The sequence below is a fragment of the Eupeodes corollae genome, chromosome 2, assembly GCF_945859685.1.
Source record: "Eupeodes corollae chromosome 2, idEupCoro1.1, whole genome shotgun sequence".
Lineage (NCBI taxonomy): Eukaryota > Metazoa > Arthropoda > Insecta > Diptera > Syrphidae > Eupeodes > Eupeodes corollae.
In genome coordinates, this window is record NC_079148.1 from 125,635,425 (window position 1) to 125,654,204 (window position 18,780).

Genomic DNA, 18,780 nt, shown 5'->3' on the forward strand with positions numbered 1-18,780 from the left:
TTTACATAAATGAGTTACCATAAGTTGCTAAACATTGTTTAATTCATCTTTATGCTGATGATGTGCAGATCTTGATAAGTAAGATGACGTAGCTTTAATGAACGAGGATCTGCTCCGCATTTCACAGTGGTCAAAAAAACAATCTCCGCCTTAACTTTGTCAAATCAACATCCCTCCCCATCTATCCCAGTAATTTTGATCTATCAGGTTTAAATCTGTTGAAACTTGACGACGAAACTATTGTTAGCCCTTCTAGAAACCTGGGAGTAGTATTCAATCGCACTCTCACTTGGGATGACCACCTTAATAGTGCCATTGGTAATGTTTTTGAAGTCTCCGCCTACTTCAAGTCACTCGAAATGTCATCCCCATAAAAACTAAACTTAAGGCCCTTATACTGCCAGTTGTGTTGTATGGGTGCGAAATCTCTTGTAAACTAGACTGTGCGACTAGCCGCAAAATGAATGTTGCTTATAACAATATTGTCCGTTATATTTATATTCTACGTCGTTATGATCACATATCCATTTTTGCGTTATGGATTTCTGGTTGTAGCATAGACAGCTTAATAAACTTTCGCTCTCTGAGTTACCTGCATGAAATCATACAAACACAACAACCTGATTATCTATACGGTAAGCTGAATTTCCCTCATTCAACAAGATCCTTTACTTTAATATTACCCCGATAGAATTTTCTAAATACTGAGCGTCAATTTTGTATTCATATTGTACGATTTTGGAACCCTGTAAGCGATACAAATACAAATAAAAGCACTGTACAAAACAAAATTAATTCCGTCACTTGTTTCCTGAAATCCTTTTTTCACAATTATAATTCAAATTTTACTACAAAATACTCTTGATTTCTCAAGAACTCTATGATATTTTGGATGGCACTTTAAATATTTTTTAAAAAATGTTTACAATTCTCAACTCTCTCTCCCTTCGACTCACCATCTTATTTATTTGAATGTAAACAAAATATCTTGGATAGCAAAATTAAAAAAAAAAACTTACTTTGGATCCTGAATCCGAATGGTTACATCATCTATAGATCGGGTTTTGGCTCGCATCGGAGTAGAGATCACTGTTGATCCATAAACTCGAATAGCTTCGTCGGTTTCTTCCTCGAAGGCGTCATGAATGGAAAAGCGTTTTTCCTTGTTGCGACCCGAATTGTTGCTGCTGCCATTTACAAGATTTCGCGACATTTTTACGGCCGCTCAATTCACGAAAGTTCACAAGACAAAATATTATTATAAAATTCTTCTTTCCTCTGCAAAAATACCTAACACTGCGAATGCAGAGTCTAAAAACGAAAACGAATTAAACCCAAGGTTCTATCTCTGAGGGAGGTGTTTGTTGGCTCTTTGGCTCTTTAAGGTGGTTCTATCTATTGGTCGTTCCGATAAAAACTTTGTCCTAGTTTAAACTTATTATTTACCACGATTTCTCTCATTCGAACATCGATAGAATATCATGATTTTTCAACACAGCGAATTGCGAATCATTATTTTACTGGTTTTTGAGATTATATATATCTATTTGAATATAAAATCAATTTTATTAATTTCAGATTTCCGTGGAAACACGAAAAAATAAGTTTTCTTCTACAAAAGAGTAAACCAACGACACTGAAACAAATCGATTTGGCAGAGAACACTAAAGAACGACAGCGACGACGACGTCGACGACAAAGGCGACCATGGTGTGCGGGAAAGGCGTGTTTTATTCCTTTTTCTTATCAGGTGCGCCCTACTCTCTCCGTATTTATATTTTTTATTATTTCACAATAACAAAATTGGTTTTGTTTAAATATAAAACTATATAAGATTTAATTTTCTCGTTGATTTATTAATTTATGTGTCTCACTCGTTAGTACAAAATTTAATTCGCTCGTCGCTGCTTCTATTGGGAATCGTATGTTGTATTTTTGCGTCGACGACGACGACGACCACGACAACCGTACGTTCTTTTCTTCCTTGGGCAGAATCACGAAACAAATTATTTTGAAATTCATGAAAAAGATTGAACAAGAAGAAGGTGGAGTTTTTTTTTTGTTTTTATTTTTGGACTACGTTCTTATTTGTCATTAATTTTTGTACTAGATGAATGTGTCAAAAAATAACATGGAATGTATTTGTTTCGTTTTGTCTACATGAAAAGAAAAAGAGACGTACATGTGCAGAAGACCTATTCACAATAGTGATTGAATGTATTTGCTCAGCTTAAGCAGTTACCACACTTTAAGAACTTAAATTAATGGAAAATAGCAAAAACACTCTAGTAAAGATATAAATCCTTCGTACGTATCATCCTCCAAAACCCATTTGTTTACCTTGTTGTATTTGTAATGTGAACGAATTCAACGAGAAAAATTGACGTTTTTTCACGCATACATTGACACACTTACTGAGGTTTTTGGGGAAATTTAATAAATTAGAGGGGAAATTACACGCACACTATGAACAAGTTTATGAGGCTGATTTCCGGTTTAGCTTGTAGGCAAACCAAGATGTCTACCGAGGATTTATATCTTTATATAGAGTGTTTTTGGAAAATAGTTTTGTTTTCATGATGAACAAATAAACATAAAAAAAAAAACGAAAATGGTTTATTTTGACATTTCCTAACTGTTTTTTGGTTTAATTGATGTTATGATTTTTATATATTTCAGTTGATTAGATTGGTGCTTGAACGTTATAAGAAAATTTTAGTTAAACTTTAGAAAATTAAAATAAAAAAAATCGCAAATTTATCTTATGTCTTCTAGCCTTGGTGAATTTTTTTTAATCTCCAATTCAAAGTGTCACCTAGGGGTAACTCATGTTTACCATTTGCATTCCCAAATTCAGCAAAGTTTCTTCAATTTAATGTTAACTCAGTATTGTTTGCCTGAGAAAAGGAAAAAAGGACACCCTCTTAACTGCAACAACTATAGAGGAATCAGTCTACTTAACATCATCGCCTATAAAATCTTCTCTGCCGTAATATGTGAACGTCTAAAGCCCATCGTCAACAAACTGATAGTTCCTTTTCAGTGTGTTTTTAGACCAGGAAAGTCCACAGTTGATCAAATATTCACATTACGGAAGATCCTGGAAAAAACCCAAGAGCGCCAAACTCGTCCGTTTGTGCAGGATGAAGGTTGGAAACAACTTAACAGAACCTTTCGATGTCAAAAAAGGTTTTAGACAAGGTGATGCGCAGTCATGCGATTTTTTTTAACATCGCGATTGAAAGAATAGTGCAGAGCTCACACGTACACATACTAGAGGCACTTTTTTTCAAAAGTCTGTACAATTACTAGAATATTATGCTGATGACATTGACATAATCGGAAGAACTCAGCGTGATGTCAATGGGGCTTTTGTGAATATTGAGGCAGAGGCGGAAAAAATGGGTTTAACTGTTATTGAGGGCAAAACAAAGTACATGCTGTCGTCAAGAAAGGACATGCAACACCGATGTCTTGGTCAAAACGTCACCATCCACAGACGTAACTTTGAGGTAGTCAAGGACTTCGTCTACTTAGGCTCGACTGTAAACGCAGAAAACAACACCAGCGCAGAAAACAATTGGGCTAAGAAAGCAATTGAGTATCAAAGTCCTCTCTCGAAAGACCAAAATATATATATATATTATTATCCCCGTCCTGCTATGCGGTTCAGAAGCATGTACTATGACAAAAGTGGTGCAGAAGCATGTACTATGACAAAAGTGGATGAAAGCACCTTAAGTCGTTTCAAGAGAAAAGTTCTTCGTGTGATCTATGGTCCCGTATGCATCGAAGGGGAGTGGAGAAGAAGATGGAACGGTAACAGAAGGGTAAAAGTCCAACGACTAAGGTGGCTGGGTCACGTAAAGCACATGAAAACCAATGTTCAGGCCCGGAAAGTCTTCGAATCCACACCCACAGGACAGCACACAAGTGGAAAGTATCCTCATCCAACTTGGAGCGTGAAACTAATGACATCTAGTCTTTGTACAAGAACTATTTGACAAAAAGTTATGAAAAAAAAAACATTCAAAACTTCAACTGTCCGCGTCTCCGTAAATTCGTCCAAGACCACCTAGGTGACTAAAATATGAGTACGGTGACCTCCTTTCCATTGAGGTAACCATTTTTCAAAATCGATTTCAAACTTCAAGAATGACTTGGAACCATTTACTTTTTATTTATGTAACTATCTTTGTATAAGAGTGATCTCACAAAAAGTTATGAAGAAACATATATGTAAGACCTCCTAAACTCGGCATCCATATTTAAACTTAAAATGCCGGCATCTCTGTTAATATGCGTCCTACAAGGCCAACAGCTAGAACACTTTAAACTCTTCGAACTCGAGTATTTCGTAGACTAGACCACCTAGAGGGCTGAAATTTTAGAATTGTGATCAAGGTATAATTCCCTTTCCATTGATGCAACCATTCGGATTTGTCATATAAACTATTTTAGTCCTCTCTATGACATAACTTGCACACAGGAATATTTGAGAGTTGCAGGTCACTAGGCCCTGTTTCTTCACGATTTAATTATTTTCGCATAAAATTTCGAAAAAAGGTCAATGACAGACAAATATATTGAAGTACCGATAAATCGAGAATCCTTTCAAGTTTCTCTGTTTGTTTAAACTTTTCACAAATCAAACACAAGTGTACGTAGGTAGCATTTTCTATCTTTCTTTTAATAAATTTTCTATCCTTCTTTTTATATACTGCGAACTCGTATTAAAGATTGAGTAATCAAACAGTTCTATTCAAAATGAAGGTATTGCATTACTCGATAACAAAAAAAATGTTATCGATTTTTTAAATTTCGATAACACAAAAACGGATTTTCCGGTTGCTATAGCATTTGAAATTTATTTATAAAATTTGTTTTTAAATTGAAAATTGATTTCAGTCCAAATAATTATTTCATCTTTACTTTTTAATAATTTACTGCATTTATTGTACTTAAACAAAATGTCTGAACAAAACATCAAATGGCCTAGTAAACGAATTGCCCAAGGTGGCATGTTTCATGCACCAAAAGTCGAATATAGCAAAGAAACTAGTGATTTGTTAAAATGTAAACATTTCCAAAATCTTCATTTATGTTGATAATATGAATATCTTAATTATTTATTGTGTATTTTTAGTGCTGATGGAAGAATCTAAACTCAGTATGCAAATAAGAAAGCAAATCAACTATCATTTGCGTAATGGAGATCCATTGCCAGCGCGTCCGCCACCAATAAAGACCACTCCCAAGAATATGGACGACAATACTCGAGCTCTCTACATAATCCAAAAAGCTCGTGCTGCCAAAAAGAAGAGCCTTAATTCTATTCTTGCCAGTGGTGCTTATGAAATGCCAAGGTTTATCAGTGCAAACATTTTTTTATTAAATAATCTTTTCAAAGGGATTGTTTGTGCTTCTATTTTTTTGAAGGTATCGTCCAAATCCAGATGGGAAGATGCCATCGAATAAGGCCAAACTCAAATTACAAGAAGTAATGAGTGGTATTCGACACTCAGAAGTTTGTCTCAAACCAAAGAAAAGACCTGAGCAGATAGAAGAAGATTCTTATGATCCAGAAGATCTTATAAATGAATGTAAAAGACAATATAACAAAATGCCTTTTGTCTCAAAACTATTAGTAAATAATTGTTTTCGTTTTTTAAAATTTCAGTACTCGACCAAATTAATGAACGAGCAGATTGGTTGGCTGAAATGGAAGAACTAGGTGAAGGCAAGAAGTACCGAGATGATATTAAATCACAAATAGCAGATCGTTTGAGAAAAATAAAAATGTTAGAAAAACAAATAGAACTCAAGAAACAGGGATATCGGTTTGTCGAATAAGGAGTTCAATTCAAAATTACTGAAATAATTAAACAAATATGTATGCGAGTTTTTTTTTCAAAATTTAATTTTTTAATTAGCTCATAGTCAAAGGGTTTTGAATAACTTCAATAGTATTACACATTCGTGACTAAAGAACGAGTATCTGTACTTTAAGGCATGCCAAAAGTTTGGCTCAAGACTAAATTGATGTTTATTCCAAGAAGAACTGTTTAAGAGAGGAATGCAACTGGCTATTTCTCCAAAGCATATTCCTTAAAGTGACGGTAAAAAGGGTGAAGCAAGAAATTTAACGACGAGATAAGAGTTATATTCAAGGCTTCGACGTAGAGTTAAATGCATTTATGATTCGGTGCCCATAGTTTTTGCTGAAGATCCTTTTGCATGAGTAGAATTCTATCCAAACTCTTTAAGATGTCTCTAGTATATTTGGACCCTAGTTCTGCTTTTTAGCTAGGATTACTTCCAGGGTATTTAGCTTGATGTGATAATTTTAGTGAGGTTCTCTTTACACTAGGGAATGTATAATCCGAGATTTTCCTCCTATTTGTAAAGACCTTAAGTTTATTTTAAAAGTTTTTTGAATGTCTAGAAGTTTTTCTAAAGGTGAGTATCCATTTGAGAGTAAACGTGTGCGAGTCGCTCTCAAGCTGCGAAGTCACAAGTGGACATAGTTTGGAGAGTAGCTCGCGGAGAGTTGACTAATTACTCTCGACATTCGATCTTTTTGAAAGTCACTCGCAAGTGGTCATATGTGTTTACCACTATCCGAGATAAGCTCGCGGGATACCAATACAGTTCGTATTTTGCAAATAGCTGTCGAAAGTAAAAATTTCAAAGCAGTGGACATTGGAGGAAACCAATCAATATATCGAAAAATATTGACACAATTATGAGAGCACCCTCAGCAAGAAAACTCTCAATATACTGGCAGAGGGCTGGCAATAGCAAAATTTCTAAAATTTGGCTCTCAAATAGAAAATCTCAAGAGAATTGCTTTCGAGAGTTAACTAGAAGAAGAACTCTCAAATGGACACGCACATTAAGGTGTCTTAAGGTTCTTTTGCTAGACCTTTTCTAAGTATAATGGCTGAATCACAAACACGCTTCAGCTTTGGCTTCGTCTGCGTTACGGTGGGCCTACGTCGAGGTTGCTTTGAATGATATTTCTATTATTTCATCCCTCCAAAGAGCAAATATTGTCAGACAAAGCAAGTGTTCAGATAATTGAACTAAAGCTTCCGTTTGGAGTCACATTACTTTCTTTTCCTTACGATTGTCAAACGAAACGTAAGGTCGAAGCTCCATTGTGATAGCAATCATTGAATTCCTATATCTGAACTCGTAAACGTCAGGTGAAGCCGAAGCGTTTTTGTGATTCAGCTGCTGGTTATGAGATTCGCGGCGGATCGTTTTGAATTCGAACTTTCAAATTCGACTCGCGTCGTATTTTCATAAGGCACTTGAAAGTATGTCAAGTTTCTAGCCTATGATTGGCCAGCTGCCAAAAAATTACCCTAAAATTAAGGCAACTTTAATGGAAAGTTAGGCAAGAAAAATCTTCCTAACAATTCAGTCAAGTCTACTTCTATCAAAATGACAGTTGATCATGCTTTTTCATAGAACTGAAACCTGAAATTTATTAATCTATGATATACATACATATGTATTTATTTTCTGGAAAACTCCATTTAATGTTTTCTGTGAATGATTTGCTTGTCAATTCGGAACATAAATAAATAATATTTCTTTACAAAATACAAATCGTGAACGAGTTGTAGCTTGCCTGAAGAGTGTTTTTTAGACAATAATATCTGGTAGTTTTTGTACTATGAACATAAAGTAGTAGTTTGCGAAGTAAAGATCTGAATTTAAATTTCATGACACTTGAAAATCTAACTATGTGCCTTGGTCAAAATTCACGTTCAAAGAATGAAGTTGACTGCAAATAAAGTCCCTTATGTTGTATGAACCTGCCCAATGATTTGAAAGAATCTCAGTCGCTATGTAGTGCTTTTGGAAACATCGAAAATCTTCGTGTTTCTTTCTTTAAGCTCATAAATGTTTTGTCTTCTTTTGGAGGAAGTTTAAGAAATAACTTTCTTCGAAAGGTTTCTGTAGGATTCCTGTTAGTTCAGTTGTTACTTTGTTTAAAATTTCGGCTAGATTTGTATTCTACTTTAGGCTTAGCAAACACGCATTTAAATGTGTTTTAAGCCAGATAAGTCCAGGATTTCAAACGACTCAAAGTTCTGCAATTCCACCGATTTTAAAACTTGTTCCAAAAGTATTTTTTTTATGTCGCAACAAAAAACAACAACTACTTCGAATTCGAAAAAAAAGTATGATTTTTTCAATGTCACCAAGAATTACAGTTCGACCAATAATTATGACAGATAAAGGCGAGCATTCGCCAATTATTGTTATAGAACGACATTTCAATTCGCTAAATTTTTGAAGTTTAAGGCGAACGTCAACTTGGCGAATCGCAAACGTTAATGCGAAAAAGTAACATCATTTTTTTAGGCGACTCGCTAGTGATAAAACGGCTCTTAGTCTTTAGTTCACCAAATGCCTTTAAAAAAACTTTTTCAATAATCTTCACGAGACGAACGAATGAGATCACCAGTGACCTATTGGAACGAAAGCCGTTTCGTTCCAAGAGATATATACTTTGTTTCCTTCATTCGTTGTTTTGCATACCCACTGCAAGTGCTTCTTGTTACATATGTACATAATATTCAATGCAGTAGTAGACTATGCGGAACAATTACTTGATAAATTGCGGTTACATTTTTTTAAGCGTTCAGGAGCGGATCAGTTGTCGTGGGCTTAAACAAATTTCAATGCTGCATACGTTCATAATGTTTTGAACAGGCCAGCTGTTTTGGCACTAAGCGAAACTCAGGGGTGGAATCGGCTAAGGTGATTGTTGATAAATGACAATCAAAATGATCGAATTTGATCTACATAAGGTGATAGTCAAATTGATACCTAAAAAGCTATCACAAAAAAATGTGATAGTCGTTTTCAAACAAATTTGTTTATTCCGAATAGAGCTACCAGACGCTTCCACAAACGATTCAAAATCAGCCAATTTGAAATTTTTATTATATATTTTATAGGAATCAATTTAAAATTTCACCAAGGCAACAGCGAATTTTGAATCTGAAATTGTTCAATCGAATTGAATTGAGTTGAATCATCTTACACAGACGGAATGAAAATGATAGTTGACTATCAAAAAATTGATAGTGAACAATCACCTTAGCCGATTCCACCCCAGTTTGGTGAAACCATCGATCACTCTAAGTTTAACCTCTTCGGTTATAGCTTAGTGCCTTTATTCTTTTCTCACCATGGTCTAGCCGTATATGTACGGATTGAAGTTGCCTATCACTTCTACCACAATATGGTCAGTGCCAAAAAAACCCAGTTAAAGTTAAAACACCTACGAGAACCGTTTGGCAATATGAGAAAGCCAACTGGGACGGTCTCAATGAATTCTTCAGGAACTTTAACTCGTCCCTATGCTTCCTCGATAGTGACGTGGACTCCAGTGCAGATATGATTACAAATTTGATTCCTTGTGGAATGAGAAATTGTATACCCAATAGGGTAAAATCTATCAAACCCAAAGAAAACTCATGGTTTGATTCGAGCTGTAAGGAGGTTATTAAGATCAAAAATGTAAGTTTCGGGAATTACAAAGCCAACCCAACTGAGGAAAACCGGAATAAGTTCAAACAAGCTAGAAAGACCTATAACGGACATATACGTCGCATTTTATTTTTGCATGATCAGAAATTACGGCCAAAAATACTACAATATCCCAATGGTAGTGGAAATTTCTGGTCATTTGTAAAAATTGTGCGCAACACTATGTCATCGTCAGTTACTGCGTTTGTTCCCAATGACACTTCCTACGTTAGCTCGATTTGATAAAGCCAATTTGCTTGGAGCACAGTTTGCTGTTAATTCGATGCTGCCAATGAGTGACATGACTCCGCCTGTACTTAAAAACGTAAACGATTCTATGGGATGAATCATCTTTCGCACTCGCTCAGATACTAGAGTACTTAAAAATCTTGACATTTACAAATCCGCTGACCCGGATAGTATCCCTGCTATTGTTCTGAAAAGGTGTTCTTCAACGCTGGCGAAACCACTGGTTAAGCTTTTCTATCTTTCTATAGGTATCTTTCTGAGTGTATGGAAAACAATATTTGCCCAGGCTGGCCAGCATTTATCCTCCGCCTCCTCTAACCATCGTCCAATTGCACTTACGCCCCTTCGTTCCAATATAATGGAAATGGGGATTAATTTTCAGCTTAAGAAATATCTTGGAGAACGAAAGTTTCTTAATGACCGGCAGTATGGCTTTCGTAGCAACAGTGGAACAAATCTTAACATCGTTTTGAAAAAAAATATGATTATTGCAATTGATATTTGAAAAGCATTTGATAGAGTTGGGCATCAAGTTTTTTATCGTTGGGTTAGAAATTACCTTTCGGACCGATCAAATCAAGTAGTCTTGGACGGGTTCAAATCTAATATCCACAAAATAAACGCTGATGTGCCCCAGGGCTCTGTTTTGTCACCGACACTTTTTCTTATTTTTATAAATGATCTTTTGTCTGAAACTTCTAACCCACTTAATTGTTTCGCTGATGCCAGTACCCTCAGCTTTTCATATTCCTTTTTAGATTCTCATCCTTGTTCTTCGGATGTGGACTACCAACGTCAGCGTATGATAAGCCAATTAATTGGTCTTGACAACATTGTAGAATGGAGAATCGAAAACCGTGTAGAATTTAAACTCAATGCTGTCTACTGTCAACATAGCGTCACCTTCCCCCAATGCCACTATCCATGAGTGGTACTTGCATCGAGAAGTCCGAATAGCTTTCAGTCCTAGGTATGTGCATTACAAACCACTTGTGGAGTGATCACATATTTGACATAGCCTAGTGTTTAGGTTTTCTCCGAAGATGCAAGAAGTTTTTTACCCCTACTGATCTGGCTATAGTCTATAAAGATTATATTCGTCCGAAACTCGAGTACAATTCCCATATCTGGGCAGGTGATCCTATAACCTTCTTGAGTCTCCTAGACAGAAGTTGAAAGAGAGCTCTTAAAATGATAGGTAGCCAGTTGTATTCCTCCCCTCAAACAATTCACCCGTAATACTGGGGTGGAATCGAGTAAGGCGATAGTTGATTGTCACCTTTCTTTGTTCTGTGTAATGTAAAGTGATCGCTAAAACTTTATTATTTGCTGGCAGCACTTACCCAAGTTTGGGAAACTGTGTACAAATGATAAATGTCATTTCGATCAGCTAGTGTTTATTGTGTTGAATTTCGAATATGCAAAGTATTGTTTCTGCGAAATTGTAAGTATACCTCTAACTATACTTAATACTAGTTATAAATTAATACAAATATTTGTTATATTTTTCAAAAAAAAATATTCTTTTGTTGAATCTAAGGGCAAAATTTTAATTAAAAGTGGGCATAGCACCGACTGCACAGTCGTTGATAAACACCCCCAACAAGATTTAAAGTTGCAGTCAGTTGAAGGATAGAAGCAACCGCAAAACATACACAAACGTTTCTTTGTTCAATAGAACATTTTTCAAGAATCTGAAATGAATAATTTATATACATACATAATGTTGTAAATAACTTATTTATAAATATTCATAGAAAGTTACATAGTAACATTGGGTTAGGAAGTTCCAAGTTGCTTTATTCGCAACTTTTTATTATTATGATTCTCAGCAATTAAACTTTTTTGTAGTTATTTCTCGTTCTGGTGCTCTAATAGTACATTTGCATTGAAGTATACATTACTGTTCACTTATTTTTATTTTAACTTTCATATTTTTCACTAAATTTTAAATTTAAAGTGGAGCTGAAGTTCACATAAATTATCTTCCTCACAAAAAATTAATCAAAATAAATGAAAGTGACACCTTAATAGCTGTCACCAACAAACCATAGTAAAAAAGTGATTATCAATTTGATAATCACCTTACGTGGAGCAAAATCATCAATTTTGATGGTCAACAATCACCTTACGCGATTCCACCCCTGTTCTTCTAGGAAGGCTCATCAATTTAGTTGATCTTTTACTACTCCATATCTAAACAGTTACTTTTGTTAAAACTCCATCTCTTTTTGTTATAAGTTATATATTTTTATTTCTCAATTGGATGAAAATCAAGTAAGGTAAAGGATAATCATGCGGTTTATATGTATCTGTCCCGCTTTTGAATAAATAGTTTTTCGTTAGTATTTTTTATTATTTACAAAAAAAATATATTGAGACAATAAAATGCATTCAATGGAAATGGATGAGAGAGGCAAAAAGTTAGTAAAATTACCTCGAATCCCATAAGATTCCTAAGAATTTCGAGTAGGTACTTTTTGTTTTTCATAATTTTTTTGATTTTTCTTTTTAATTATAATAAATTCATTCTTAAGCGTTAAAATAAGAATAAGAAATTACGTATTAAGATTAATATATACGAGAGTATTTTTGTATATATGTATATGTAAATAGCGAATGAATGCGTCTTAAAAGTTTTGCGCACAAAGCTGAAAGAAAAATAAATAATAGTTTTTCTTTCTTTCTTTTGTTCAAATAAATAGTCTCGAATAATTTTGGCCTTTTCGGTGGCAAAGTGTTATACAAATTTTTAGGATAAGTATATAAGTTAAGTAAACAATCAAAATATTGTTGCGTTCATTCTCTCAAACCAAGAAACTGGAAAAAACGACAATCTTTTTTTGAAAACTCTCGATCACACGCATCCTTAGCCATTTCATTTCTTTACAACAAAAAAACACACTTTTGTTAGGTCTTCCTAAGTAATCTAACAAGCTGGCATGTGTGAACGAAATTCGCCAGCTGCTTCGGCAAATCGATTTCGAATCAAATAGGAGCTTATAACTTCTGCGACTTCGTGTGGGCGATCCTCATGAACGGCATGACCACATCGAGCTAGAACCTGCATTTGGAATTTTCCTAGACAGAAAAAAAATCATTTGAATCTGTTGTTTTATTTTTTGGTTTTCTAAGAAGCTAACCTTGCATCTGTCCAACTGTAAGAGTTTTATCCAAACCATCAATGCTTGCCAATAGGAGCTGCTTCGGCACTCTCAAACTGAGAAATTTCTCGCTCAGACCTGAGAACCACCCGACCCAGTACTTCTCCGACTTGGATAAATCAATACGCCAAGTATATCTGAAAACATTCTCATATTTTCACAAGAGAACATAACAACTGTTGGGTGCTCTTACTTTTTGTTGGCCTCATCGTCGATGGGATCTGGTTTTTTGAAATTAATGCTCGGTGGCAATGGGGGTGTTGATGACGATGTTGGCGATGTGGGAGTGTCTGCATTTTCGGCTCCTTCTTCGTCTTCGGATATGACCAGAGGATGGGTAAATGTCGATGGTTCGGATGATTCCTCGGGGTCGTCTTGTAAGGGAAGCTCATTGGTGGCGAGCTTCTTCGTTGTGCAACTAGACGAAGGGACAGAAAAATTACTCACTCTCCGATATAAACCATAAAACTCCTCCTTACTTAATTATTTGACCAGGCATAGAAACCTTGGCACTGTCGATGTTTCGAATCTGTCCACTGCGGATGCACCACTCGATGGCAGTTGGTATACTCTTGAAGAAGTTCGGTCGGGAACGTAGGAAGCTCTGCATGCTGGCCAAAGCTTCCATGGCAGTACCTTCGACCACATCAATGACTGTAACTCCAACCAGTGCTGGAATAAGTTCCATGTGAGCAATGTGCACAGCAATAGCGCCGCCCATTGAATGACCCACCAAGTGGATGGGTGGACAAGGTGTATCTTCGGGGTACAGTTTGTTTATGAGTTTGCCAACGTCTCTGTGGGAATGTTTATTAACTCATATGAATTGAACTAATTCTCAATCGATATGATAAATACTTACGTAGCAAGTGTCTCAGCAGACAAGTCTTCCTCGTCATCGGTAATTGTGTCACCGTGGCCTCTCATGTCCACCGACAAGCACTGGCAATGGATCATGTGTGTAATTTCCACCTGGTGGTTTGTTGTGTGTTACCAAAATGTCATTTACTTTTTCTATTTTGTTCGTCTAATCCAATAATAAATCATTGAACTAGATACTTACGCAAAAATGCGACCAAGTGAGGGCAGAATAACCGCCACCGTGCAAAAGTAGGATGACTGGGCCGGCTTTTTGTGGCTGACTGGTGCGGTAAACACGAAATACTGTTTTTTCATCGATTTCAACGTCTTCCTTCTCGGTAAAGTACTCGCTCCAGAGTGTTGGCTTATAATCTCGTGATTTGGACTTTTTAAACGAATCCCTTGTTGCAAAAACAAAAAGTGAAGGACGAACAAAAATAAATTATGCAAATTTATTTGTAAACACTTTTCAAGTATCCCACAAAAATAAGAGTGGGTGGAGAATTGCACTTACGATCTTCCGATTCTACTACCGGGAATTGTTGGGGGTAGACGAGACTTCATAATGGATCTTTGGAGATTAGACATTTTTATTTAGGTTTTTTTCGATTTGATTTTTGTTCTTTTGCTTTGATTTTCACTTCTAATTATTTAAACATGGACTTTAATAAAATATAATTATATACAATTTATTATTAATGGAATTCTTTGCAATTGGCGAAAGAAAATCCGAAAATGCGAAAAACCTTGAAAGCCGCGTCCACAGAAATGTCAAAATCATTGTTGACAGCTTGAATGACAGCTGATTGGGTTTGTTCCACAAATGAATTCATGTGGAACTTAGTTAAGGTTGAGGTTTGATGTTGTTTATTTATTTTATTGTGAAAAAAGTCATCAATGTTCTTATTTATAAAAAATAAAGTTTTTTCTCCGATTCACAATTCGATTATATAGAAAATTCAATGTAATCCAAGCAAGTTCATGCATTTAATTTTTTTATATTTACAATTTGACATAGCGAAATGTCTTGATCGCCATTTTATATATCCTGATTCTGATCTTACGATTGTTATCTTCATAAATTTATGAATAAAACCAAAAGCATGTCCCAGCAATCTGCGGTAGTGATAATGAAGTCAAAAGCAATTGATTTAAGTCACAATCGATGATTGATATTTAACGTATGGTTAAAAAATTTAAAAAGTGACTGGCAAGTCGAAATAGTGGGCTAACTTTTAAAAATGAGTTTAGTTTTGGAAGTCACAAACTAAATAAACATAAAGAATTTATTGTTAATTGCCAAAATGACTCCAAATATTTTCCAATACTGAGAAAAGTGGAAATACATTTTTCATTTGTGAATTTATTTTAAATTGAAAGGAGTTTATGTTTGCACATGTAGATTCATTTAGTGTGTAGTGTTCAGTAGGTATATCTAGAATTTGACACCTGCCAAACTCAACTGTCATTTGATTTGGCTTAATGTTAGTTGAACATTTGGTGTTTCCTATTTTGGTAGGTGATCGAACAAAGCATCAAAATCAAAAAAAAACTTATTAAAAAGTGCTAAATCAAACGAAGCCGCTTTACAAGCACTACGCGATGATTACGATAGCCTTTCAAATTTGGAAACTGAATTAAAGAGAGTGAAAGTAATGTCATAAACTTTATGCATTATTGTAATGCACGCTCAGTCAAAAATATTATTTTCTGCAGCACCTTCGTAGCCTTCTTTTTGGCCGACGATTGATGACCACGACTTAGATGATATGTTATAACAACAAGATGGATAGTGAGAAGTTCCTTAGTCGCACAATTTCACATTTAGATGCCGTTAGTTGATCACCAAGATAATGTGTCGCAACACTCTTAGATGTTTTTCTGCTGGGATATGTAAAATACGCAAATACTTTCTGATCTTTTGGAAAATTAAAACCACCAGTTATGGCCGAGTGGTTAAATAAGTCCTCTTATCTAAAGGTTACTTTTGGAAACCTTTTTAAGTCAACCATATCTCTAGAAACGTCAGAGATATTAAATTTAAATGATAAAGATAATACAAAAGTTCAAATCCGACTTTTAAAAAACTTAATGAGATTTTTTTTTATCATAGAGCAATTTAAAAAAAGTAAAAATTTGGTTGACCCCAAATCCACTTATATAAAATTCTGTATTACACATTCTGAGCAAATTTTGTATAATTTCAAAAAATCAGTTATCTCTTTTTTTAATCAACAAACTAAAACAAAATATTTGTCAGTACGACGTGCGGTTATAGACCGTCGCACAAGACATGCAAGCCAGTCAACAAAGAAATTACAACGTCGCAAACAAGGAACACCAGTTCCAGATTAGCCATAGATGTTTTCAACTGCTGCGCTAAGACGCATGTACACTGTTCAGTGTTCATCCTAGAAATGATGAATGTTTTCATTTACGACTGCTGTTGGTTAATGTACGAGGACCAAAATCATTTGCGCATTTGAAAATCGTGAATGGCCACCAATGCCAAACATATCAAGAAGCATGTCAACTATTGGGTTTACTGGAGAACGATTCTCATGGGATTTAACACTTGCAGATTAAGCTGTTTCATCACCACATGTTTCCTTTCGCAACCAATTTAGTTATGGAGCAAATACAAAGGCTAGATACATATGTATGTGAAGATATCTTACAGCGCTTGCGAAGTCGAACGAATAATCCCGACATGCAAATAACCGATGAAATCTACAATAAGGAAATAATTTTGATTGAGTATTAATGCTTGACTATTGCAAACAAGCTACTGATTGAAGTAGGAATGATTGCGCCAAATCGATCAAAGCACGCTGCATTGTTGATACTTTGCAGAAATTCGTTCGAAATAATGTGCTGTTGCAGAATGAACATGAACATTAATGCAAGCGGCGGACAATAATACTGGTGGTCTCTTATTCCTGGACGCACCTGGAGGAACAGGGAAAACATTTTTCATTTCATTGATTTTGGCCACTATTCGATCAAGATGTTACATAGCTTTGGCGTTAACATCATCTGGAATTGCGGCAACCCTTCTAGATGGCTGTCATACTGCACATTCTGCGCTTAAGTGGCCACTCAAATTAAGCACAATTGATACTTCAACATGCAATATTTCCCGATCCAGTGCAATGGGCAAATTGTTGATGCAATGCAAGCTCATTGTTTGGGATGAGTGCACAATGGCACATAAGAAATCACTTGGAACACTTACCCTCACACTGAAGGATCTTCTACGGAATAACAACAACTTTGGCGGCTTGATAATATTGTTGGCAGACGATTTTAGGCAGACGTTGCCAGTAATTTCCCGTGAAACGCCTGCAGATGAATTGAAAGCTTACCTGAAGGTATCAATTTTGTGGAATAATGTACAAAATTATCGCTAACCACTAACATGAGAGTTCAACTTCAAAATGATCAAAGTGCTGCTCAATTTTCCAAACAATTGTTAGCTGTTGTAAATGGATAAGTGCCAGTTGATGCGACAACTGGATTAATTACGCTTACCACCGACTTTTGCCGATTCGGAGACTCTCCATTAGCTCTTATTGAAAATGTTTTACCAAACGTTAGTGAGAATTATCAGTATTATGCCTGGTTAAGTCGACGCGCAATTCTCGCCATTCAATCAAAAATCGCCGGCGATTGTGACATACAAATCCGTTGAATTCATAACAAATCCCGATTTATTATTATTCAACAGAGTTTTTCAACTCTCTGGAGTTACCAGGATTTCACCACTTAACTTGCAACTCGAATTTGGTTCAGTATATTATGATATTGCGTAATTTGAATCCACCGCGACTATGCAACTGTACTCGGCTTTCGGCGAAAAGACTTATGTCGAATTTGAATAAGGCAATCATTATTAACGAAAAGTACGCAGGTGAAGATAACAAGTATAACGCTTCAAATCAGTATTTACTTTGGATTCACTTTCATTTTTTAACTTAGAGAAGTTCAGCTAAATTGCACTTCAATTTTGTAATTGATATGAATTAATAAATGTTGTGAAATGAAATAAAAATTTGTCTTAATTTTCTTGATCTTTTAATCCCCAAACTAAATGTAACAAAGAACGAAGCCATCTGATGGCGAAACGGAGTTTGCCGGGTTTGCTAGTTTTATTATATATTCTCCATAATAAACATCAAAGTGATTAGGTTCTTAAGGCTCTATGCATCTTTGCATACGTTTTATAAAAAGAGTTTTTGAGTTAAAAGTCAGTATAACTCCATGCAGGTTTTAAATCATTGCGTTTAAAATAACCCTGTATATTTTGTTCAACTTAAAGAATCTTTTATTCGTGTTGGACTTACGCGCCGTGTGGAGTTAGAGTGTAGGACTCCCCTAAGGTTTCACACCAACCACTTCCAACTTCATTTTTCTTCCAACTCCATTTTTATTCCGTTCCAAAAGTCATTCCAGTTTAACTAGTTTGAATCGAAACAGTTATGTTCCAATATGTCTATCTCTCTTCAACCACCTTGCAAATCCCCCAACAATGCGCGACAAACCGTTTGATAATGGCTGGTGTATTTTTTTTTGTATTGTTTCTGTCTAAATCCAACAACGGGAAGGTGTATAATTTTTATGTCCATGTTCGTATTCAGCTCAGCTTGCTTAGTGAATCGTCCGTTACGAATGCAAGTGCAAGTGTCGCGCGTGTTGTTTTGTTCTCTTTTCTTTCTTGTCTCGCCGCTGCAGTGTTGCAACATAAAAAAGTTAAATATTCTAAATATTGTTTTTTGTTTCAATTAAAAAAGAGAATTTAAAAAATTGAATGAATAAATAAAAGGAAGTAAATTGAAAGAAGTGCATCTAACTCTTCGGAGTGTATTTGTGTGTATTTTTTCTACACTGGTACGTGAATTACTCATTTCTTCCATTGTCCCCCTACGTTCCAAAGTGCATTTTTTCTACCACCTTT

General features: G+C 35.4%; 4 protein-coding genes across 6 annotated transcripts in view; 1 reads left to right on the forward strand and 3 right to left on the reverse strand.

Annotated features, from left to right (window-relative positions):
* Positions 1 to 2,059, reverse strand: part of LOC129944503 (uncharacterized) — a 55,015-nt gene extending 52,956 nt beyond the window's left edge. Inside the window, exon 1 of the mRNA XM_056053976.1 lies at positions 1,020 to 2,059. Coding sequence (XP_055909951.1) covers positions 1,020 to 1,213 — 194 coding nt within the window. The 5' untranslated portion in view covers positions 1,214 to 2,059. The remainder of the gene's footprint in view (positions 1 to 1,019) is intronic.
* LOC129944500 (UPF0193 protein EVG1 homolog) overlaps positions 1 to 5,928 on the forward strand; it is a 36,369-nt gene extending 30,441 nt beyond the window's left edge. Inside the window, exons 1-4 of one of the 3 annotated variants that reach the window (XM_056053965.1) lie at positions 4,872 to 5,076; positions 5,147 to 5,366; positions 5,440 to 5,603; positions 5,681 to 5,923. In XM_056053965.1, the coding sequence (XP_055909940.1) occupies positions 4,971 to 5,076; positions 5,147 to 5,366; positions 5,440 to 5,603; positions 5,681 to 5,853 (663 nt within the window). In that variant the 5' untranslated portion in view covers positions 4,872 to 4,970 and the 3' untranslated portion in view covers positions 5,854 to 5,923. Of the gene's footprint in view, positions 1 to 4,871; positions 5,077 to 5,146; positions 5,367 to 5,439; positions 5,604 to 5,680 lie in introns of those variants that run through there. The other 2 variants (XM_056053967.1, XM_056053966.1) reach the window with 2 other exon arrangements.
* LOC129944502 (tubulin polymerization-promoting protein homolog) overlaps positions 1 to 18,780 on the reverse strand; it is a 379,947-nt gene that overhangs the window by 226,241 nt on the left and 134,926 nt on the right. The gene's annotated exons all lie outside the window — the stretch shown is intronic.
* Positions 12,030 to 14,612, reverse strand: LOC129944495 (protein phosphatase methylesterase 1). The gene is made up of 7 exons (XM_056053960.1): positions 14,341 to 14,612; positions 14,029 to 14,227; positions 13,828 to 13,937; positions 13,445 to 13,762; positions 13,159 to 13,383; positions 12,945 to 13,102; positions 12,030 to 12,882 (listed from the first exon to the last, which is right to left on the reverse strand). Exons 1-7 carry the CDS (start codon positions 14,412 to 14,414, stop codon positions 12,731 to 12,733), a joined length of 1,236 nt encoding a protein of 411 aa, XP_055909935.1. The 5' UTR covers positions 14,415 to 14,612; the 3' UTR covers positions 12,030 to 12,730.

What these genes read in the sequence shown, in the direction of transcription:
- LOC129944495 (XM_056053960.1), bottom strand. Translation starts at nt 14,414, where the DNA reads ATGTCTAATCTCCAAAGATCCATTATGAAGTCTCGTCTACCCCCAACA. An exon ending in TCTGCTGAGACACTTGCTAC is followed by an intron (nt 13,763 to 13,827) that starts GTAAGTATTTAT and finishes ACATTCCCACAG; the next exon opens with AGACGTTGGCAAACTCATAA. An exon ending in TACAGTTGGACAGATGCAAG is followed by an intron (nt 12,883 to 12,944) that starts GTTAGCTTCTTA and finishes TTTTCTGTCTAG; the next exon opens with GAAAATTCCAAATGCAGGTT.